Source organism: Lentinula edodes (genome assembly GCF_021015755.1).
Source record: "Lentinula edodes strain Le(Bin) 0899 ss11 chromosome Unknown C8R40scaffold_17, whole genome shotgun sequence".
NCBI lineage: Eukaryota > Fungi > Basidiomycota > Agaricomycetes > Agaricales > Omphalotaceae > Lentinula > Lentinula edodes.
Window position 1 is genome coordinate 244,766 of NW_025764323.1, and position 22,761 is coordinate 267,526.

General features: G+C 46.1%; 11 protein-coding genes across 11 annotated transcripts; 6 read left to right on the forward strand and 5 right to left on the reverse strand.

The window, feature by feature from the left end:
• Positions 1-9: 9 nt before the first annotated feature.
• Positions 10-1,226, reverse strand: C8R40DRAFT_1103856 (P-loop containing nucleoside triphosphate hydrolase protein). The gene is made up of 3 exons (XM_046228046.1): positions 538-1,226; positions 350-477; positions 10-288 (listed from the first exon to the last, which is right to left on the reverse strand). Exons 1-3 carry the CDS (start codon positions 1,177-1,179, stop codon positions 102-104), a joined length of 957 nt encoding a protein of 318 aa, XP_046086478.1. The 5' UTR covers positions 1,180-1,226; the 3' UTR covers positions 10-101.
• Positions 1,227-1,334: 108 nt separating this feature from the next.
• C8R40DRAFT_1170472 (retrieval of early ER protein Rer1) lies at positions 1,335-2,221 on the forward strand (the record flags this gene model as incomplete). The annotated part of the gene is made up of 5 exons (XM_046231540.1): positions 1,335-1,517; positions 1,575-1,584; positions 1,716-1,905; positions 1,965-2,099; positions 2,155-2,221. 5 exons carry the CDS (start codon positions 1,335-1,337, stop codon positions 2,219-2,221), a joined length of 585 nt encoding a protein of 194 aa, XP_046086479.1.
• Positions 2,222-2,436: 215 nt separating this feature from the next.
• C8R40DRAFT_1044960 (ribosomal protein S5 domain 2-type protein) lies at positions 2,437-3,214 on the reverse strand (the record flags this gene model as incomplete). The annotated part of the gene is made up of 2 exons (XM_046224259.1): positions 2,437-2,776; positions 2,826-3,214. 2 exons carry the CDS (start codon positions 3,212-3,214, stop codon positions 2,437-2,439), a joined length of 729 nt encoding a protein of 242 aa, XP_046086480.1.
• A 1,564-nt stretch (positions 3,215-4,778) lies between these two features.
• Positions 4,779-6,092, reverse strand: C8R40DRAFT_1069407 (uncharacterized protein; the record flags this gene model as incomplete). Its single annotated transcript, XM_046226105.1, has 5 exons — positions 4,779-4,903; positions 5,140-5,281; positions 5,475-5,570; positions 5,877-5,937; positions 5,962-6,092. 5 exons carry the CDS (start codon positions 6,090-6,092, stop codon positions 4,779-4,781), a joined length of 555 nt encoding a protein of 184 aa, XP_046086481.1.
• Positions 6,093-6,727: 635 nt separating this feature from the next.
• On the forward strand, positions 6,728-7,594 carry C8R40DRAFT_1045304 (uncharacterized protein; the record flags this gene model as incomplete). Its single annotated transcript, XM_046224293.1, has 1 exon — positions 6,728-7,594. A coding segment is annotated over one exon (867 nt), but the record flags the coding sequence as incomplete, so codon positions are not given.
• A 3,055-nt stretch (positions 7,595-10,649) lies between these two features.
• On the forward strand, positions 10,650-12,755 carry C8R40DRAFT_1045150 (uncharacterized protein; the record flags this gene model as incomplete). Its single annotated transcript, XM_046224278.1, has 7 exons — positions 10,650-10,697; positions 10,749-10,797; positions 10,851-10,904; positions 10,959-10,985; positions 11,038-11,055; positions 11,104-12,222; positions 12,286-12,755. 7 exons carry the CDS (start codon positions 10,650-10,652, stop codon positions 12,753-12,755), a joined length of 1,785 nt encoding a protein of 594 aa, XP_046086483.1.
• Positions 12,756-13,146: 391 nt separating this feature from the next.
• C8R40DRAFT_1170476 (uncharacterized protein) lies at positions 13,147-15,789 on the reverse strand (the record flags this gene model as incomplete). The annotated part of the gene is made up of 16 exons (XM_046231541.1): positions 13,147-13,230; positions 13,289-13,435; positions 13,486-13,517; positions 13,572-13,622; positions 13,662-13,777; positions 13,836-13,858; positions 13,912-13,949; positions 14,009-14,087; positions 14,152-14,304; positions 14,365-14,387; positions 14,449-14,477; positions 14,536-14,560; positions 14,611-15,025; positions 15,073-15,279; positions 15,347-15,390; positions 15,444-15,789. 16 exons carry the CDS (start codon positions 15,787-15,789, stop codon positions 13,147-13,149), a joined length of 1,812 nt encoding a protein of 603 aa, XP_046086484.1.
• A 1,565-nt stretch (positions 15,790-17,354) lies between these two features.
• Positions 17,355-18,236, reverse strand: C8R40DRAFT_203292 (uncharacterized protein). The gene is made up of 3 exons (XM_046234330.1): positions 18,015-18,236; positions 17,845-17,930; positions 17,355-17,789 (listed from the first exon to the last, which is right to left on the reverse strand). Exons 1-3 carry the CDS (start codon positions 18,093-18,095, stop codon positions 17,486-17,488), a joined length of 471 nt encoding a protein of 156 aa, XP_046086485.1. The 5' UTR covers positions 18,096-18,236; the 3' UTR covers positions 17,355-17,485.
• A 457-nt stretch (positions 18,237-18,693) lies between these two features.
• On the forward strand, positions 18,694-19,983 carry C8R40DRAFT_203306 (uncharacterized protein). Its single transcript, XM_046234331.1, has 3 exons — positions 18,694-18,831; positions 18,881-18,975; positions 19,034-19,983. Coding segments are annotated over exons 1-3 (990 nt in total). The 5' UTR covers positions 18,694-18,829; the 3' UTR covers positions 19,927-19,983.
• A 32-nt stretch (positions 19,984-20,015) lies between these two features.
• On the forward strand, positions 20,016-21,999 carry C8R40DRAFT_203338 (origin recognition complex subunit 5 C-terminus-domain-containing protein). The gene is made up of 4 exons (XM_046234332.1): positions 20,016-20,492; positions 20,546-20,663; positions 20,716-21,683; positions 21,736-21,999. The coding sequence occupies exons 1-4, from the start codon at positions 20,070-20,072 to the stop codon at positions 21,919-21,921; spliced, it is 1,695 nt and encodes a 564-aa protein (XP_046086487.1). The 5' UTR covers positions 20,016-20,069; the 3' UTR covers positions 21,922-21,999.
• Positions 22,000-22,048: 49 nt separating this feature from the next.
• C8R40DRAFT_1045041 (uncharacterized protein) lies at positions 22,049-22,681 on the forward strand (the record flags this gene model as incomplete). Its single annotated transcript, XM_046224265.1, has 2 exons — positions 22,049-22,513; positions 22,574-22,681. 2 exons carry the CDS (start codon positions 22,049-22,051, stop codon positions 22,679-22,681), a joined length of 573 nt encoding a protein of 190 aa, XP_046086488.1.
• Between the last annotated feature and the right edge of the window lie 80 nt (positions 22,682-22,761).

The window sequence follows — 22,761 nt, forward strand, 5'->3', positions numbered from 1 at the left end:
ATAAACACGTGAAGCGTCAAAACAAGTTGATAGGCGCTCACAATAATCGCGTCTCTGCAAAATACAAAGTGAATTACATACAATATGATACAACGAAGAAATCAAAATTCCTCAACTGCAACAACCTCTCTCTTTTCATTTATACCAATTCGAAGTGACCTACCAAGCCATCGAGGGGTCGCTGCGATCCTGGTCATGTCCTTGTTTTCTGCCTCCGAGCAACCGACATAACCTCTGAAAATCCCATCCCCGAAAAAAACATAACCAGGAATATATCGGTCCACAAAACTGTCAAATATAATTTAATACATACATAAGGGACCAGTTGAAATAACCTGTGTCCACATACAGCTTTACGGCCACGTCCGTCATTCCTTTCCCTCCGTTACGGGCTTTCATGTTGTGTTCCTGCTCCAAACGCCACTTATATATCATAGAGAGTGAAGAAACTGAACTCGGAGACGAAGCTGCCTCAATCTGATTAACGGAGCCTGTCATGACGGAAGAAAACGATCATGATAGAAAGTAAGTGCCAACCTTAACGATAGTATCAAAGAACTCCCATATCTCCATATATCCCTTCAAAGCCTCATTCACATCAGCAATATCATCTTTCGTCCCGACCACAGCATCATTTAAACCGAGTAATTGTCGTTCTTGTGCCCAAATTCCGTCCCATTTTGTTTGAAGCTCTTGTAAAGATACAGGGTAAAAGCCCATAAACCAGCCTTCCATGATGAACACATCCACCGGTGAGTCTACAATGGTGCCAGTCCCATCCAAATGAAGACGATCACCCTCTCCATCAAACAAACTTTTGTCAAACCTCGGAAGCTCAATACCGTTCTTCCCTTCTTTCAATGACCTCAGAACCTTTGAACCCAGCTCGACGTCATGCGTTCCTGGTTGACCTCGTCCACGCCAAAGTGGATTATCCGGATTTCGTTGAGCAAGTGTCACAAGTTCTTCATGCGTCAGATACAGGTCATCGATAGAAAGAACGACAACATTGAGTGCATGAGGAGGTGCCGAGAGATGAGAACGGACGAGATTAGCGAGGAATGATTTCCCGGAGCCTTGAGGCCCTTGGAGTGCTACGAACAAAGGTCTGGTAACGGCTTTGGATAACTGGCTGAGGATATGATTAGATATATGTAGTACCGCAGATGGGAGCGCCATGTCTACTGCAGGAAGGGGATGGCATTCCTTAGAGAAAGTTTTGAGCAAAACGGAGTCGTTCCGCCGGCCCGAACTCTGAACCGCTTAAAACTCCGCCTTCAATGCCAGGGCCTAGACTAAAAAAAAACTCTCAATTAACGACCACGACGAACATGATGTCCGCAACCGATACGGGCGTCGAGCCCTCCCCTGTACAGAACATCTCGGCTGCGTACACCCGAGTTACGCGCCAGTACCAGCAAATTTTGGACAGATGGACACCGCACATCATGTATCGCTGGCTCGGAACTGCTGGAATCTTGTCTCTTTTCTTTTTGAGGATTGTTTTATCCCAAGGAGTGCGTATTTACTGTCCATTGATCATGCGGTTGTTTCTGACTCCTGTTACGCTTTAGTGGTTCATCGGTTAGTAAACTTCAATATTCCAAAATGTTGTCAAAACCTGACAAAGATATGGCGCAAATTGGCTGAACAGTCTGCTGTACGTAGTTCCTCTCGGATATAAGGAGCCTGTCGTGAACATAGTTTGATTCTAGATGCATACGCCATATACCTCCTCAACCTCCTTCTCGCATTCCTTCAACCTAAATTCGACCCATCCTTACAGGAGGATCTTCTCGCTGACGAAATCGAAGAAGGAGGAACACCAATGACTTCTCCGCTCCCGAGTGCTCGTGATGATGAATTCAGACCTTTTGTGCGGCGGCTTCCTGAATGGCAATTCTGGTGCGTGTATAATTTCTCAGACGTCCAAGGCTGCGGAAAACTTATCAAAAGCTCAAAAGGCTCTCTGCTACCCGCGCGACTCTCATAGCAATAGGCTGTACACTATTCGAAATGTTCGATGTGCCTGTCTACTGGCCTATCCTTGTCGTCTATTTCTTCGTGTTGTTTGCTCTCACTATGCGTCGTCAAATACAGTGCGTTCACTATTGATCACCTTTTATAACCTTCTGAGCACATTGTTCTCTTCAGACATATGATCAAGTACAAGTACGTCCCATTTGACATAGGACGAAAAGCTAGATACGGTAGCAGGTAGAGATTGTCAGATTGCTATCTTTCGTTTATCTCGCGACTCTCTGGATTTCCTGACTATTTCCAATGATGACTGTATTCCATATGTTCGATCCTAATTTCGTACAGCACAAATGTTATGTACGTTCTTTGTTGGTAGACTCCTTATCACATTAACGGCATGTTCCCATTACACCTCTCTGCTGTGAACAGAGTAGAAGAGTCATATAATAACCCGCACTATGAACTACGTCGCTTTGCAATCATATTTTTGACACTTGCGATTGCCTTTTCTCTAGCAATGACCAAACGCTTAGCTTTAGGGAGATCTGACTCCGTCCACAAGGTATAATCTGGAGGTTTCAATCTTAGGTGAGGTGAACTGTCGTCGTTCGAGGATGTTAAAGGACCTGAGAGCAGAGCTAGTTCATCACGAAGTTGCTTGAGAATATCATCTAGAGTAGACAACATTGCTATGCAATCTTCGAGCTCTTGTTGGCTCTTGAATGTGCGACACACCTCGATGACACAGGTTTCGATATGGGAGAATCGGGCAGAACCCAACATGATACCGCCATACCTATTCCGATAAGTTTACGACAACTGCTGATAGAAGACAAAGCTTGTACAAATACCAGCGACTACAAATCACCACTGCATCAAGCACAGCTAGAGATTCCATAACTTTCAACACCTTGATCCCCGCCCACTGTTCGCCGTCATCTTCATAGCCAGTTTTCAACTCGAAATCATCGGGACCTGCTAACCCAGTCTTGCCTGGTTTCAGCATCATGCATCGGTAAGCGGAGATCTCGTGCGTGGCTGGACGCGATGCGTGCAGGACTTTTCGAAGATATTGAACATGGGATTTAGCTTCCTCGGGTGTGGCGGCAGAGAAAATAGTTGCGACAAATGTGGAACTGCGATCACGGATTTCTTGGGATATGGCCTTGGGCTCTGGTAAAGGCCGATTTCGTTGTACGAAAGAGTCGAGGTTGGAAACTGTTGATTCGACCATCATGCGGTCGAGAGGAAAGGAAGCGCCAGTGAAGCGCTCTGCAAAATTATTTAGCGCTTTGTCGTAATTCAGACCGGGCATCGTTGTTGTTCAATGTTCTTCTGTCTTCGTCCTTTTTAGTCGCATTGAACCAGTGTGTTCTGTGAGAATTTATCGGTTTTATCAAGTTATTCGGATTTTCAACATGTTCGTTAACTGCGGTTGACGTTAACGTGGAGTCCGCAGTACCGTACATGGACGTTTTGTAGGTTTTGGTTTCTTAAACTCAAATTGAACTGCTCAATTGCTGAACTGGATGGATTTCGGATCCGGAGGCACCACTTAGAGCAAAGCCAAATGGACATGGGTATTTTGGGCTCTTCGACAGACCAGGGTTCGAAAACTACTTGCTCGCCAAAGGTTTTCTTGTGTGGATTCTAAAGCGGTGATACCTAGCTGGAAGACCAAGTTGAAGATCTCGGCAGCGTGCTGGAGACCACCATATTGATCGACGAGGGTTCACATAATGGCGAAACTTGGGAGGAATGCTCCATTGGGTGCTATCAAGTAAGCTTATCCATCAGCTTCCAATAACGCACGATTCAACTGCGATTTGACGCCCTTCTGCAGGTAAGTAGAGTCAAACTATCATATTCAATTGTCTCATGCAAGTTACGTTGTCCTGATTTTCCTTCGCCCCCCTGGTTTGTATTGTCCTTTTGACACGTTGACTTATCTCTCTTCCTCGTGCCTCCCATTCGCCAGGAAGGTGGTTTTGGCTCGATCTTAGCCATGTTCGACGTGCATTTCGCGCCCAAGCTCGGATACAGAGCAAGCGTATCCAATCTTGTGTTTGTTAATAATGAAGCATCCCATGAGGTATGATCATGTATCCTTTAGACAATGTACCATGAAGCTTTATGCGATGTCTTCTTACGCGATTGCACTGTTACAAAGTTTGAGAGCGATTAGGATTTATTAAAGCAGGCCGTATTCCCCAAGCGGGCCGTCTCCGACGTCAAGACGGGGAAGGGGGAGGAGTATGTCGATGCTTTGGTGGTTTACAAAAGTTTCATAGATGAGGAGCACGAGCCAAAGACGAATTGAAGCATAATTTCGGCGCCACTTATCATATCTCCCATCTAAACCAATTGACTTCACAGTTTTTTCCCCTCTAACTGTGAAGAACACCAATTGTCGTATGTGCAACTCTGACTCCATCGATCCGCAGCCAGCGGTGCATTTCTAATTCCAGACAGATTTCGGGTTCCTCACTCATGAACATTAGCAACATATGGATTATGTAAGCGAAAACAAGCTTCAATTGGTTCTTCACACCGACGCCGGATAGAGCGTGAATCACACCTCTCAAGCTAAGCAGAAAAGTGAGTCATCTGTATTGTATTTTGACTTTGAACATCTTTGGACCTCGCACCGAAGGACTGCTGCGACTTGCTCGGAGAGTTTCGTGTTGCCGTTCGAAGTGACAGCAGAATTTCCGTTCTAGCCCGCACACGCCGTGAGTATCACGCACAAACAACAAGCAAAGTATCTTGCGGCGTCGACGGACACTTGATCTTGTCCATCACAGTATCAAGTCTTGATCATTTAACGCGGTTTTCTGCAGGAAGTCGTTCATGATCATCTCAAGTTCTTCTGGGTACGAGGTACGACGAGGCACTCCAATGTGATCCGGACCGAATACCGAGACTAGATGTTGTCAATGTTGACCAGATAGTCCGTCTGAGCTCTAATTACTTGATCTTCATCAGATTAAAGTCATCTGCATAGCTGCCAGATGCTCCAACCCCTTTACAAGTTACTGTAACTGGACAGTACGGTGGCGGACGGAAGGGATGATGCAAAGGACACTGCCATCGTAACGTTGCAATGTGTCCCGCTGACTTGATATCTGAATTTGCATGCTGACGCTAGTCCTCACACACATCGGCCTGATTTTTTTTGAGTCTTTTCGGGTCGGAGCGGATCTAAATCGAAGAGGTCCAGCTTTGACCAGGACGCCCTGGCCAAAGCTAGTTGGTATATGCTCAGGTAAGTAACGCATCCACTGATCACTTCTTCATTAAACTAACGAGTTCCAATCAGGATGAGGTACACACCGGATAAAAGCAACACCCTGCTTATTCGTTAAAAGCAGTTAGCTGTATGTACGCCGAACGCGGGGAAACGGTGTGTAACTGATAATCCCTGCAAGTTGAATGCCAGTTTTGAATGCCAATTACCAAGTAAAAGATAATGCAAAGGCCAAAGAGCGATATACATGCGGCAAAGGCGTGTTCGGGTCGTTGATCCTGGGAAACGCGCGATTGAAATACAGCGCTTGATCATAATATGTGAACGGAAGAACGACAATAGCCTACAGATGAGAGCATGGATCAGAAGAGCTGTAATTCATCAGACCTTGAGACATTGAGGGGACGCCGAAAAGACAAAGTTGTTGCTGCAGACTGATATGTTGCTTTCTTTCCAATGCTAACGGAATGAGCCTTGAGGCGGTCATGAATAATGGGGATGAAATTCGGAGCGAAACAATTCTATCAAAAGTACAGATTCAGAGCCACACGCGCCTGGACTTGGGGTCTGCATACATCCATGCCCCTTGCGCACGCGCAAAATTGCAGGCGATACAAACCACCACCGGGCTTTCCACACTTCTACTTACCGACGGTTGTACGGGTTTAACGTTTAACATTGAAGTTCCGTAGTTGGCTGGCAAGATACCACTAAGGACTCATACCAGTGCTTACAGCGCCTTAACAGAATTCGGGAGTTCGTGGTTTAGTGTGACCGGAACGTCACTCCGGCGGCCGGCGCTATCGCCTAAATAGCCTAATTTCTCAAGCACAGCCTTACCAGTACCTTTCACGCCCTCCGTCATCCCAAATTCAGCTCCAAGCGGAATTTTGGTATATAAGCCCCTTGTTTCTCCTTCTCAACCCTTTGTACTTCCGGTCTCCTGGATTCCATTGTCCAATCTTCTTGTTTCTGAGTTCTTGAGAACTCTGTATTTGTCAGCTTGACACTCTAGCCTTGTGAGTTCCCTTCTGTCCTTGTTTCTTGAAATCGTTGTTGGAGTTGTTCCTAAATTTTTGTGATGGCGAAGCTGCCCAAAAAAGGCAACTTGGGTCAATAATTTTAACGCTGCGTAAAAACTTTTTTGCCTGAGAAAATTTACTCGGGAACCCCTTTTTTTATCGTGCGTTGTTTGCCACCACGCTTGTACCGTTGTTTCTCATAGAATATTCTATGCCTCTGATACGCGTTAACTTTATATACGAAATCCTTAACTGCTTTGGTTGATCTGACCTCCTTTGTCTTCACAGTGGCTCTTTTGCGAAATTTTACAACTCTCCTCATAATATTCCATGGATTCTATACATAATGTCGACGCGTTAAAGAAAGCTGCTTCCAGGAATCGCAATTTCCAGCCTATACCTTCGGTACGTATTTCCGAATTCCTCGAGCCTCAAGCGCTTGTTCACCATTTCACTTTAGTCTTCTGTCCCCCCTCAGTCACATGTCAAAGATCCCTTCTATGGCTATGAGTACATCGCTCGTTTGTGCGCGCGGTTCATTACCCATTTATTTGCCTGTCCCGAATATCCTCCCACATCCACACAGTCACAGGCGAAGCTGCCCCACTTCATTGCTTATGCTTTCCACCGCACCAAGTTACACGAATCCGTGACCTTTGCTGCTCTTGCCCTTCTTCAGCGTCTGAAGGCCCGCTTTCCCACTGCCCGCGGTTCTTCAGGTCACCGTTTATTCATATCTGCCTTCATGATCGCATCCAAAGTAATTTGCGATGACACATATTCCAACAAATCCTGGAGTATCGTCGCTCAGGGGATGTTTACTTTACGAGAAATCAACCAGATGGAACGAGAGATGTGTAATTATCTTGATTGGGAGCTCACGGTCGATAATCCGATTCTTGCTGATTTCACGACTATGGTTAAAGAAGACTTTTCATCTTCTCAAGGACCATATCCTACCTATCCGCTCAAAGTTGTTTCGAAGCGTGCCGCAAAGGCTGCTTCGACTTCGACGAAAAGTACTCCAATTCCCGAGCACAATTCTACGACCTCACCCATTCCTATCGGTCACCCATCTTCTCCTAGAAAGCCTCCACAATCTCTGGTACCTCCTCGGAAAGGCTCCCCCACCATTGACATGTCTCCCGATACCCCTGCATCCAGTTATTCGGATACAACATCTCCTGCGACATCTTCCTCGCCACAAACCCCCATCGGAGACGAAGATTTCTCTGCCAAAATACGCGACAATGATTATCCTCTGGGATTTTCGATCACTGAAAAACACATGGGTGCCGCGTTGAAGAGCAAAACTTTTGCTTTCGCTGTACCTGCCGTCTGGTAGCGTCAGCTTTCTTCATTCTCATTGTTCTCATTTATGTGTCCTCCTGCTTCATTTTACCCCCCCTACAGCATATTACCTCTGCCCCATTTGTATCATCTGGCCATTGTTCATCATTTATATCTGGCAGCATACGGACCCGTTTTATACCTCAACAAATTCTTCTCATTGCATGCTAACACCACTTTCTCATTTCACCACACTACAATGCGCTATCTATTGGTGAAAAAATGGTGATGTGTTTTTCCGGTATTCCTGGGATGGTACCTCTTTGCATAGCTTACATCGTTCATTCATGTTGTGACATTAGCATTCATGTTGGCCACACTCCTTCATGTCCAGTGCCCATTGTATCTGTAATATAATCATATACACAGTAGATAAAATTGAATAAACACTCTAAACACTGGATATGTATGAGGCGGTCACTGTGAAATAGCATTGGTGTTGATGATGTCGCCAACAACAGTTCAAAATGGTGTTCCCGTCAGAACTCCATTCTCGGGATATCGGATCGGTTGTTCACCTGCTGTCTACGGTGAGGCTGTTCATCAAATGGCGATAGAAACATTACGGGATTTAGAGGCTTTTGAAGGTAGCGAAAAAGATGGTTGAGTTCATGAGATCAGCTGATGTGGTTACTGCTTGTTAATAATATCACCTCGTGGAAATTAATTGTATTTCGCTCTTACAAGGTCACCAGAGGTCTCCCTTGGCAGGTGAAGCATGTTATAGAAATCAGAATAAGAGATGCTTGCTAGTGCTTGGGACCATTCCTCGAACGCCACACACACGCATCAATTTGCAAAATCCGGGAGATCTAAGGGAATGTGGTTAGAATTAGGAGCATATCCTCTAAACAAACCGGTCGAATATAGTGCGAGTGCTAGAGTCATTGAGAATTTATAGAGATGCGCGGCGCCAACTCTGTTGATGAAACGCACTCAAAAAGAGGCAGAAGCAAGTCAGAGCAGGACCCCTGACAACCCACTAAGAGGCCTGTACAAAGTGCGGGTAAGAATAGGAGAAAATTTTTAGAATCCATGAGCCAAAAGAGGGTAAAGATCACAATTTTTCATGCTGAGCCCTAGGGCTAAAATTGGGTAAAAAGGCTCCTTTCAAAAAGGCCTCATCTACAGTTGGGTAAAATGGCCCCTACGAGACTCGAACATAGTGCTCACTGAGCACAAAGCAATTGACTCGGCACCACTACACGATATTGACAACATATTGTAAGGTATCATAAACATTACTATACAGCTTGTTTATACATGTTTTTGCATGAACATCGTAGTAGTTGAATCTGGAGCTCAAGGGAAACTATATGGATGATGATCCATTAGATGAGTTCATAATTTCAGCATAGATAAAACAAGGGAAAAAGAACCACCTGCAGTAGAAACAAACAAAGAGAAAATACATTTGGCAGCTTTCTGGCAAAAAATAAGCAAAAAAAGATGAAAAATCAAATTTTGGATATACCCTGAGGTCTAAACCGGGTAAGAATGGGGTCTGGAATGAAGCCAGAGGAGAATCCGGGTAAAAATCCACCTTTTGGACCCCCAAAAAATGTGGGTAAAACTTGAGTTTTTGGGATCAGGCCTCTTAGTGGGTTGTCAGGGGTCCTGTCAGAGCCCACAGCAGCATGGATTTGGTGTAGTAAGTTCGTATCACAAGCGAGCAACTAGCGCATTGAAATGGTATCGCCGATGCCAGACTGAGAACTCACGTCTGCAACCCTATCCCGAAATCTTGAGCGTCATGCAAAAACAGGCAGAAACACATGCACATCTACGTATGCATATTCAAGTTTGGCAGAACATCAGCCGCAGAGGAACTCATACTCCGTTTGGTAAATGTCCTTCTTGTAGCAACTATGTATCCTCCCGCAATATGTACTGTAAGTATTCATTTGATATCATGATAGTGTGGGGAGATGTGTCTTCGTCACCATTTTTGTACTGTTAGCAGCTCCAAGTGGCTATCTACAAGCTCAAGGAACCGGGGCGTTTGACGTACCAATTGTAAAATTCCAATCATGATTGGAAGCGCGCATTGATTATCCTGGTCACCAGTGAGTACGATGGTAATCGTTCTATACAAATGAATCAGGAGATTTCATGTATATGTTCAAGTTGCCTTGATTTCAGCTGTGTACGAGATTGTTGCATGATCTCAATTATCACTCTCTATTTTGCTGAGGCTCTCGCGAGGGGCATCTGGGGTCATCCATCGCGATTGCTGTCTTATCTTAACGCTTATTGCCTAGTGTCTTCGCCCGGTGTTGCGACTTGCTGTAAGCGGAATATCACAGCTTCAAATGAGTCGAGTTGAATTGTTTCTGCCAAATAAGGCGTTAAAGCCTGGTGTATATGACAGCTATTCATGAACAAGCGTTTCGAGATTGGGCAACAAGAGCGTTTGTTGATTTTTCTTGATGGTATTTGAATTTGGGCGTCCATCTACAAAATATTGCTTGGAAGTCCTGAGTAAAGTGTATGAATTTGGTGTTTCCACTGTAGTATATCATGGGGAACTGTGATGATGCTGTTGAAATACAGCCAACGCAGTACGAAGCTGTGGCGGCGGCTTCGGATTGTAAGCCAAGGCTGTAAGAAAATGGGAACGAGAATCGTCAGAAGAAAGTTATAACCATCTATAACCTTTATTGGTATACCTGAAAGATTGATGCCCATCCAGTGGGATAGGAGGAGTGTTTTTGCGGAATTCCGACGCCCTTGCAATTTTACATGTCCATTGTCAGTCCCAAAATCATGAATAGCGAAAGAAAGCAAGCAACGCCATAGTTAAAAAGCATTGTCGATAAGGACTTATATTTCAATCGCTTCATGCTGATCTTGAGAAACGCCTACCATATTTTGGAGTCATATTTGCAACATACGGGGTAGAGCTTGGATTGGTTGTGTATGTAGCCAAGTAGCCCACAGAAGGAAACGGCCGCTCAAATGATCCACGTGATACAAACAGCTCGACGGAGTTTGAAAATACTTCTTCTGGTCTTCCTCAGCGACGTTAGCTCTTGACTCTCTCGCCAGCAATGCCATTCGGATTAATAATTGGGACTGACCGTGCTTTGGCACTCCAGGTGCGTGCTCTATTGGTTCTATTGACAACATTTGCTGATTATGCCCTTCAGCAAGCTATTCAAGATGAACTAATGACTCGCGGATACAGTCCCGAAGCTGGTACATTTCGCCATCTTTTTTCCAAGATAAACCGGCTTAAAGCTCCTCTTCAGATCCCGTTATGGCAGAGTACATCACAATAATGATCATAAACAACAAGACTGCAGGTACGCACTACAAAAAAGACACTCGTACTGCTTGCTTATTCAGACCACTGTCAGCTCAAATCACTTCTGAGCTCGAAGATTGTGAGTTTCTTATGTCTAATGAATATGAGCGACCTCTTACCACCTGTTGTAGTTTTCGGTTCTGATTTTGGTAAGCTCACTCTCAATGTATGAAAGCTAACACTTAACCGTCTTTCAGACCCCAGTTTTACGGACTGGTTGTTCAAAGAAGCCGCCAGAGGCTCGACAGAAACCGAAACCACATTACCAGAGCCTTCTGTGGAACTGTCGGAGCGCCCAGCTGAACCTGCCCCGTCCCGAACCATTTCTCATCCGGCGAATGATACTTCCCGTCGCGGTTCTAATCCTCCACGCAATGGCATTTATCAACAAGCCTTATCACAGGCTTTACCATCCTCATCCTCATCTCAAAAGCGGCCTGCGTCTGCTCGGTCACCTTCCCCAAATCACCCAAACAAAATGCGTCGCACAGAACCTCCCACAGGCCCTCGCGCAATGCACAGAGACGGCCAGCTTAGTAACAACTCGAGAAGCCTCCTGGATCGAGTGGGGGGACCCGCAGTTGGTGGCCAACAAGACGAAATACAGGCCCGTATCGATACAATCGTGAACACCGGTGACCCGAACATGATGATGGCAGGCGGTTTTCCTGGAATGAACGGTATGGATATGAATGCGATGGCAGCTGGTATGGCGAACCCGATGATGATTCAAGAACTCATGATGAACCAAATGGCGCTCATGGCACACTTCTCCGGGATAATGAATCCTGGGCAGTTTGGAGGATTCCCTATGCAGGGTGTCATGCCTCAAGAAATGGGAATGCCGCAGCAGAATATGGGAGTAAACGGATTCCAAGGCCAATCGAGTGGGCCGAACAGAGGTCGTGGCACTGGAGGTAGGGGAGGTCGTGGAGCAAGCCGAGGTCGAGGAGGACCACCAATATCGTCGGTAACGAGCAAAATTGAGGAAGTCCCAACCGAGTCTCCTGCTATATCTACCCCTATCGCGGCTCCCACACCGTCAACGACTATCAAAGCGCCGATGTCTGATGCTACCCCATCCGCTGCACCTTCACGTCCAGCCTATGCGGTACCTGAACGTCCCCAATCCCCTACTCTGTGCAAGTTCGGCCTAAAATGTACGAACGCCCACTGCCGATGGTCGCATCCTTCTCCGGTTGCAACCGCAGAGAGCGGGGTGGTTCTCAGTAATGACCCTTGCGAGAATGGGAAACATTGTAAGGACAAGGACTGCATCAAGGCGCATGTCAGTCCGGCTACTCTCAAACCCCAAGGTATGTGCTAGATATCGCTATTCATTCATTCAAAGGTCTTCACTGATCAATATTTATCACTAGACCACGCTGCACCTGTGCCGCCACCACAGACACACTCATTTGCAACCTCTAATCCCATTCCTTGTCGTTTCGGGGCCGCATGTGCGCGCCCAAATTGCTCTTTTGCGCATCCACAGCGACAGAGCAATGTGCAGTGTAAATTCGGTGCTGCTTGCACCCGAGCTAATTGTCAATTCCAACATCCCCCAGGTCGAGTACTGCCCACGGCTTTCCATCAGGGATTGTCTGAGAATGGCCCTATGGTAACGGTAAAAAATCCGGAACCTGGGTCTATGGGTAGACCGAGCCCGCATAGAACGGCTACTTTCAATCATTCTGGGGCTGGAACTGGAACGAGAGATAATTTAGAGAAGCAAATGAGGGAGATCGAAGCAAAAAAGGGTCAGGCTGAACAGGCTGTCCGAGAGGCACAGGTTGCTGCAGCCAACGTCAAAAAGGAAGACGTAAAATCTGTGCAAATTACCGCCTAGAGTTTTGGACACGGCTTTTTTGAATTGTCGCGCGACCTCAAAAAATCGGTCCCTCATACTGTAACTATATCGTATTCTATTCAAGCAATGTCCTGTCTTCATGCTTCAGCTCCATATATCTAGTCATGTTTGATCTTCTGTCTGTCTTTACGTCTACATAGTTGTAGTGTTTTACCCCAAGAGTGGAATAACATCTCAAGAGCTGTGTTTTCAGCTCGAAGACCCAACAAAGATTGGGCTTCACTTTCCACTCTCCATCGAGTCTCATTGTTGAGAAAAATAAGTTGACGTATCTCGTACGCAACGGAGAATGAACATTGATTGAGGTATACTGTATCTCGTCGTCCGAATTCGAACATATTATACACAAGAGTTTGTGTTAAGAACAATCTTACGACCGTTTGCTCTCCAGGAGCTCAGCACCACCTTTATCGACTACAAGTCGTATCCGATCACCTTTATCGACGTCCTTAAACTGGGATTAATCCAAAGCGTGAGTCGATTTTGTAAAACAAATAGGTGTGGCCGCTAACCGTCAACTCTCTAGTCCTATGTAGGCTTTCAATTTCATCTATCCGATCCCGGACACTGTTTAGGACTTCCTCGAAGTTTTCCGTTTCGACCACTTGTCGAGCAGCTAACAAAATTAGCATAGAATCTGGGCGTACATTATGATTCATCTGGTTTTTTATCAGTAATGATTGGGTGGCGGTTCCATGGTAAAGCTCACATCTATGGAGATAATATTAACTCTATCGAGTTCTGAATGGAGTATTAGTGACTGTCTGAAGAAATGATCATGATATGAGGTCAGACCTTCCAGGAAGTCGGCCCGTGTCATGATCTGTCTGCACTTGTACTGAAAAGCTGTTGAGGTTGTGAGTAGCCAAAGGGAACAAAACATACACACATAAGGAAGAGAAGGCATGGGCAGATCCGGTAATTGGTCCAAGGATTGTAAGCCTTCATCTCGTTCTTTTTCTTGTTCTCGCCGCATTTTGACAAATTCTTGCAACAGTAACCTAGCGAACTAATGTTAACACTCATCCCACCGCGACGAAACTACACATCTCTCTATACCATGAACAGCTGCTCCATTTTTGCTATACATTGAGATCAGTTACTCGGTGAAACTACATTCGCAAAGTAATCTTACTTCATCCATAACATCGTCGTCACAGTCTTGAATCAATCCTATGCAGAAACTTGAAGATTTACCGCCGACATAGGAAAATTGGGTACAGGGTACCAACCTATTTGACTCAAAAGCCACGCCTTTTCAATTTCTAGTAAAGAATTGGACATTTCTAAAACGTCTTTCGAACTAGCGACCTATATAACATAAGTATTGTGATCGTGACTGAGCATTCCCAGAATGAAGCATGAATTCGCCGACCTTATTAAGATAGGATAATCGACCTCCAACTATCGAAACAGCTTCCTTGATCTGGTCATGATCGTGGTGTTCAATTTTATTCTTCACGTTCGCTCTCATACGTGTACAGGCGTGTAGTGCTTCGCGGGTATCAAGATCAGAAATCGACAAAACCTGAGATTGGAGAATAGTTTCCGACCATACACTTCAAAGATGAATTGAGGTTGTGCTTACGTGCATCCGACTAGCAACTTTGCCTGCAAACAGAAGCGAAATATAAGTAACAGTGTAGTACGTGGATGTTGCAAGTAAACCTACGCATTACATGGAATGGCCAGAAATCATCCCTAGGAATATAGTCAAGTTAATATCCATGGAATTGACGATGGTCTCAAGTCAACTCACGTGCTGAAAATCATAGTCATAATCCCTGTGACACTTCCATAAAGCCCGGGTTCAGAAAAGGGACGAATAACATACCGCTTGCAGCCCAGGCTTCCGCGCGTTGTTGGAGTTGCAGAAGCATGTTTCGTCCAGCTTCATCATTGTTGAAGTAATGAACATTGTTGATTATGAGGACCAAAGGTTTGTGTCTTCTCCTTGCACATCTCAACGCGACCTTCTCCAGCTTATTTAGTGCTAAAGGAATCTGAGCAGAGCTAATGACACAAAATGAAGGTTGGGTACCTCGTTCGATATCCAAGGCCGCACCACCTTCTCGAGGATCACGTCTCTGGAATAAGCCAGTCTGCGAATCTTCATTATACTCATAGTTAAGCGCTTTCCCAAGACGTAGACGGAAAACCTCGAGGTCGGGATGTGCATCACACATGGCGACACCGTCAGCTTTGATAGCACTCATAGAATCATATATCATAGTCCCTTTCCCAGAACCCTAGACGTCCTAGTTAGTGTATGGAAAAACCAGTCTAATAAACATACCTTTGGACCGAGTAAAACGTAATAGTGGCCCACTTCTTCTCCTTTGACCATTCTGTCAATTCGATCCTGCTCGCGTCTTCGTAGATGCTCAGTCCATGGGACTGAATCAGGATCTTCGAGCCCTAACGCAGCATCCTTGTGTGTAGTATCATAATGTCTCGCCACCTCTAGTGCTGGATCATACCCGGGTTCAAACGCAAGTTCAATCTGCGGGCCGACAGCTCAGTAAACGCGAATTTTATCATAAGAATGATATACGTGCCTTGTCCAACACGTTCTTTTTGTACCACCGCAGATACGCGACTCCTCCTACAAATACTACGCCTAATATAAGAATCTGTTTTTCATATTGGGCCAGAACAAGCACTTACCGACACCCAAGCCAACTAACGTCGTCAAAGTCGCGTCAAAGAACGGAGAGCCAGTGAACTGGAAAGAACCACCGGAGCCTCCAGGTCCAGGACCCCCACCACCGCCTGGTGGATTGAATGGCATATTTATGGCTTCGGAACGTTCCTGGACTTCATGTCTTGCCAGTGGATGATTCTGGGTTGGGTGAAGAGTTGACTGAGCTGGTCGCGTAGGCTGTTTTTCTCCAGGTTGTACAGCAGACGAAGGCCGGCTCGACTCGGAATAATATCGCAGAGAAGTTTGGAACGTCCTTGAACGTAGGTTAGGCCACTGTAGTCGGCTGGCGACACGGCTAATGGAAAGCATGGAATAAGAATCAAACAGAATGAGCTCTAGTAAGAATGTCGAAAATTTGATTCATTATGATCGTCATTAACGCTGCGCGGCGCGCTCCAGAGCACAGCCTCAAACTCGGAAGTTATATCGTCGGGAGCTTGATGTCAGATTCCCGATTCCTCAAAAAATTGCACAGTGAATTGTTTCGTGAATTGTCAAATTGCAAGACCAAGTAACTTGAGAAAACACAGCATTATGTATGAAATACAGAAAACGCAAATAAAGATACAGGATAAATATGTAGTAGGCAGCACAGCGATATAATATGTACAACAATGCAACAGCGAAAAGATATTAGTGGGTTTCAACACGATATTGATACGAAAACATGGTCAGTGGTCCATGGCTAATTCCCCTGCTGACTGGAGCAACGAATCCGCAAGGGCGATTTGGATTTCGTACGCTTCAGCACTGTCATCCTCATCCAATTCTCTCATACTCCAGACGCGTTCCTCCCGTACTTGCTCGCGCTGCAGCTGTTCAACTTCCAATGCACTCATACGCCCCTTTCCCTTATTCCGGCGGGGAATGGGCAGCGGCGAGGATAGAGGATCCGCCGTAAGACCTTCTGGTATAGGACTCAATCTTTGACGTTTCTCCGCAGGACGGTTTTCGTCATCAAGAGGAATCGTTGTTATTTTGCGCTTTCTGGACAAGGAGACCGGGGCATCACTGGAGTGCGCAGTGTCATTCACGGGAGCATCTGGAGTACCGGCAGGGGGTGAGGGCGGCGGAGCACTGTGAATACATCATCGAGTGTGAGAAACAAGAACAAGAAACATCAATATCGTGTTGTACTAACCTGTTTATCGAGGAATGATTCGCCTTCATCTTTCCCTCCTTGCGTTCGCGTTGGTGGATGTCCCACATGTCGCGAAGATATTCATCCAAATTGGAGGCAGTTATCTCGATATTGCTGTCTGAAACTACCATGGGTCCGCTCCACACTTCCCCGTACTCCCATTCTCCCATATCCCTCCATCCGCGACCTCCATTCGACACGAACTCCTTGAGAACGTTCGCTTCCAACTCCCCTGGGTTGAGCGATTGACCAATCCAGCGGTTGTTGTTACGAATGTGGTATAAGAAAAAGCTTATGATGCGGTCGCGATGCTCTCGTTCGGCGGTAAGTAGGTAGTTCTGTTCCTGAAGCAGCTTTTTAGCGTTCGCTGCTCTTTCTTGGAGTATTTTGATTTCATCCCGCATTTGCTTGTCTTTCTCCGTGTTCGCCTTAATTATGTCTACCACGTATTTGAGGGTAGCGTCGTTTGCTAGAGGTTGTGGGGAAGCACCACGAGAAGATTCACTGGGGTTGTGAGTGATCTCCGAGACTTCGGAAAGATTGTCCATGTCTACTTCGTTTTCGTCCCCAGTGGGCTCAACTAACAAACGAGTGTCAGTTAACGCATCGCCGTACCCAATATGATATGTCTTACCAGGAACGATTTCGGATTCTTCGCCTCCAGCTGCCTCAAGTTCAATTTGTGGAGTTGGGATTTGAGGTGGTTCCCCTGTCGCCGGCTCTTTTGGTAAAGGAGTGGTGGCGATTTCTGTTGGAACAGGGAGTGCGACGATTTCTGGGTGGGCAGGGGAGGATGTAGGGGAATGTACAGATAATGTTGGTCCTAATGGTTATCAGGGACAACCATCAACATAGAACCTTGCCTCAGCGATGGGGATACGCACTAAAAGGCTCTTCGAACGCGGTTTGTTTACGCGAAGTAGCTCGTGCGGGACGACTTTTTGTCGGTCGTGAGACGGTTTCGGTTGTGACTTCATCATTTGTTATAGGAGGGTTGCCTGAAGGTGATGCCGAAGTTCGCCCCTCATTGTGTTCAAGCCCGCTGTCTCCGTTCGAGAACATGACAGAGGCAATGACGCTTTCCTCCTTCTTGATTTGAGCTTTCTTCTTCTTAGCATCTCCCCTTTTTGTCCTACCTTTCTTACGAGGTGCAAGAGCCGAATTAGTGCTATGAGGGCTGAGATTAATTGAGAAGATGCGAAGTTGTTTGAGTTATCACGCACTTCGGGTTGGGTACACCGTCGGGGAATTTTTTGAGTAGTTGAGAGATAATGGTGGCAGATTTAAGATTAGCCTTGACGTTGTGTGCCTGGGGTACAAGGGGGACATGAGTAAATACTGACGAGGAATAGCTGATTACATGGAGAGAGCTTGGGTATTCCACGACCCTCACCTTGCCCAACGCCTGCAGTTCAGCTCTGGTGAGCTGTATCAAAGCATCCTCTTGGATGAGATCGTATGCTTCGATAGCCATGTCGGTTGCAATCAATATAGATTCTACGGGGATCCGAAGGAAGGAGATGGGGGGTACGTGCAGTAGCAGCGATGATGGAATACGAGAGAAAGAGTCGAACAGATGTGTTGTATTGTGTACTCAGCGAGTGATAACAATACCCACGAATCCGAGCTAATTTGAGAGAACAATAGTGATACCTCGATAAGGTAAGCCGATATACTATTGTTCATTTTTCGCTTAGCTTGATGCGCTTGATATCACAGCTTTGACTTTGCCCGAAAAAACTGGAAGCTCCAACAGTTAAAAGAGATAGTAGCTTTCCACCGTTAGAGCTTCCAGCATTAGTGTTTGAGAACTGAAAAGCTTGCGGAAAATAGTCAGGAAGGTTAGCAACACGTTGGCAACAGAGAAAACATGAACAACAAGGACCCACACTGTCCAACACGGACCACCAACCTCCTGGTTTGTTCCCACGCCCATATGAAAAAAATTCCTTCTAAGGTCACTGTTGTTGTAGACCTTCGTCGCTCTCTATAGGAGTGCTGCCTATTCAAAACGGGGTGCTCTCGCTGATAGCCTCGAAGCTCAGGACTCGACAATACTGAATGTAAATTCCAAGAACAAGACAATTTGACAAGCTTGGACCTTTTGAGAACAAAAGGCGAGGTTTTTCAGAAAAAAATGCCACCCCTCTTATCTGAGTTCTATCGCCTCACTATCAACTGTCAGGGAGTAGGAAAGTGCAAGTGAATATGTAAGCCCTCTGAAGCAACTATGTGGAGATGCTCACCATAGCTTCGTAGGAAAAAGTTTGCTCACGACTTCAGTCTCGCAGAACTTGACAGAGAGGGTTCTCTCACGTCGCTGCTTCGGATCAGTCGTTTGGATGACTCTGAAAGTGGGTCTGTTCATTCCCTCGTTGCACGCAATTTTCGAACTTTCCGTTTATTCGATAGGTCTCACAAGCTCTCTTGAGCCAGGCGGCATGATGGATGCACTTCCGCAGTTGTTAGAGACCCTTCACCGTTTGCAAGTTATTCCGAGTCCAAACATCCCGAACCTATATGACAGTGGCCCGAAGTGTCCTTCGAACAAGCGTAAACGGACCAACGTTCCTCAGTCTGCAACAGAGAAAGTACAACAGTGGCAGGCCTGCCAGAATCAGGTGGTTCCCGAAGAACAAGATAATACAGTGGCGGAGGTAGAAAGTCAGAACAAACGTTCGCGATCAATGGCCCCTCCTCCCCCTTCAACGAATATGATTGAATATCATGAAATGGGACCTGACCAGAACCCTGTCCGTCCAAGCCAGAAGCAAGTTCGGGTTGTTTTGCGGAAACTCAAAGAATTTCCCAATGCACGAATCAGGGTGAAGAATCAGCTCGAGGAGACAAAGGAAATGCTAAATATCGTCGAGTCAGTGCATCAGCAAACCGAAGGAAAACTGACGGAAATGCGGTGGACACGGTATATCATCGAAGAGGATGTTTTGCGGCATCAAAAGCAGGATCGAACATTAGTGGATGGGACGACAAAACTGGGCAGTACAAGCTTGCAGGCAAGGGAATGGAGGGATTGGATCCAGGAAAATACAATAACCCAGAAGCTGCAACAGGCGTCGGTGGGTGTGCCAGAAAATTTGGCAGGTGCGAGCTCAGTGGCCAGAGAACCGATTCCGATCAATGCCATTGCGTATCGCTCAGAAGGGAAAGGCTGGGGATACTGGAAAAACATGTACGGCCCCAGGGCGGATGACGAAGAATATCAGGAGGGTGTAGAAGAAGAGGATGAAGAGAAACAAGGAGAGGATGAGGAGGAAGAGTATTCGGAATCAGAAGTTGAAGAATAATTAGCAATTGTTTTGTAATGAAATCACTTGTATCATCTGTTTATAATGATTCCCGTTCAACGTGCCATGTTCTTTCTTGAAATTCGCATCCACAACCATGAATTATATAAATCGCGTGATCGCGCCGCGATTTGCCATCCTTGATGAACTCACTCAATGAAGTCGTCTCTCTACTAGAACTGTTCCCTCCGCCTTTCATCTTCATCAACGACCCCATCTCACCCAAGTACACAATTCAATCTTTGGTTTCAGCCTTGGAAGACAAAATTAGACTAGTCCATATCGATGGCATTTCATGTTTCACTCCCCGTCTTCTCTATGATACCATCTTGAATGGCCTCTCGCAGCATAGACCCTCTTGGGACGAGGGATGTAGGAACTGGAGCCAAGAGACGGCTAATGACAGTATGGACTCGTTTCTCCGTGCCTTGAAGGCTCTATACGCGTCTCTGTGTACTGGGAGCTCGAACAAGGGCCCACGCGTGGCTTTGGTGATTGAGAAGCCGGAACGGTTGAAAGAAAGGATGCCAGATATTCTGGCTCCATTTACGCGTTTGGCAGAACTAGTGAGCATTAGTGGCCCCTCTGGGACATCTTTTTTGTTGACTTGCGTGTTCAGTCCAACCTTGAGCTCAGCGTGGTCATGGTCTCGGAGGCTCGATGGCAAGATATTCGTCCTCCGTTTGGATCAGCGATCGATCCTTATTATGTTGACATTCCAGTTCCTACGAAAGAAGGCGCGTCTTTGTGTCTGTAAACCTTCTGTGTAATTTGCTGAACCGATTCCAGTTATCATCGAACACTTAATGAAAACGTTCGAAAGATGTTCCAGGGATTTTAATCTTGGATCGACTTCGACCACACCACATCCTTATGATCCAGTTCTTCTGCAGACTTATAAACATTTCATTTACATACTCGTGGATGTTTGCTACCTCTACACAAATGACCCTCACGAAATTCAATACATCGCCGCAGCTCGCTGGCCGGGGTTTATCAAGCCAGTTCTCGATGCACATAGTATGAATGTGGAAGCAGCAGCTGAGGATGATGACATTGAATTTGAACGTCCTTCTACAGAACTCCTACTTCGACTCACCCGTCACTTCAAACCGTCACTTTCCCTCGCATTGGAACAGTTGTATCCTCGGTTGACGAATGCTGCGGACTGGGCACGCACGAATGAATCTGATGCTTCATCGCTAGCTAAAGACGGCTTAATCTTGAGTGATACCGTATTGGACGATGTGGAGGAAGAAGAAGATACGGTGAACGAAATGTTGTTATCATCTCCTAGCCGTCCTCGTACTAGCAAACGGATCCAAGAACAGAAAGTTGCTCAAGATCTCTCATCCTCTGATATCAAAGACACGCTCCCTCTCTCCGTTTCCCTTCCTCGTTTATCCCAATTCATCCTTGTCGCAGCATATATCGCATCTATGAATCCCCAAAAAACCGACTTGCGGTTGTTTGGACGTGGTACCGACGAAAAGAAACGTCGTAGGAGGGCAACCAAAAGACAAATGGCGAACGCGAAACCGAAAAGTGGACCTGCAAAGATTCCACAACGATTTTCGGGGCCATCACCATTTCCACTTGAAAGGTTGATTGCTATTCTTGGTGCGCTTGTGGAGGAGAACGATCCTGTTGCGTCTGAGGTGATCAGCTCGCAGAACGTTCCCGCGGATGGATTAGATTTCAGAATACCGGGAGAACGAACGGATTATGAAGTGACAAGAGTGGGTGTTTATGCTTCGGTGAGTGTCGTTGTTTCCTTGGTCAGGAGGATTCTTCTCATTGTGCATTCAGATTGCACAATTGACGTCTCTGCGTCTACTTGTGAAGACTACCTCTTCTGATAAGCTCGATGGATTGTCTACCATGCTGAAATGTGGTTCCGGGGCACCTTCTTCATACGAGACGATATTAAGCCTGGCGAAAGGACTCGGTGTACCGCTGCCAGATTTGATATGGGATACTGCGGCCATGGGATGACTGGTGTGCTCTTTGTGCAGGTATCATGTAGTGATTAAGTTTATAGTAAATGTTACAGTATGAAGTTGAGCGCGTTCAGGCACGTGAAGAAACAAAAAATGTTTAAGCCGTGTCTCTATCTTTTCTCATGAGCAACCACGGACTAGGGAGTAGCTCAGGCTCCTTCGCGCCCTACAGAAATGCCCTGAAGGCCCTCTCCGCTAGAACTGGCACACCATTGTCCTCGCTAGTACTATCATTTGGAGTATTACACGAACTTACTGCAATTGTACCACTCGTGGGAGTGTTTTATGGTGCTCGGGCATTCGGGATTGGGGAGCGCATTGTCGCGGTGGTGATTGCAGAAGGTGAAGAGCCTATCGCGCCTGAATCTAGCTCGTATACTGGCTGGGCTCGACAAAAATGCCGTCAATGGGTACATGAAGGTGAAGGATGGGCAGAAAGGGTTGGAAGGCGTTATGGTTTGTTCGGTTTTGAGAATAGAAATCAATCGAGTACTGCGCGAACAGTGTCCGAGGAGACCACGAAAAATATCCCCGGCCGCATAGCTGGAGATGTTGCCAATGCGGTAGTCGCATACGGCGCGACAAAGGTCAGCGCTAGTTCACCACAAATTATTAAAACAATTTGTTCAATAAAGCAATGTCTCCAGGCTATGCTTCCACTGCGGATAGGGTTATCGTTATATCTCGCACCAGGTTTTTCTCGAAGGTTGATAGAACCGTTGAGAAGCGGATTTGTAGGACTATTTAAACGTTGACGGCTGGGAGTGCAGAAAAGCGGGGAGCTAGCGGCGCCAATAGGCTATGTTGGGAAATAATCTACGCTCCATGCACTGTT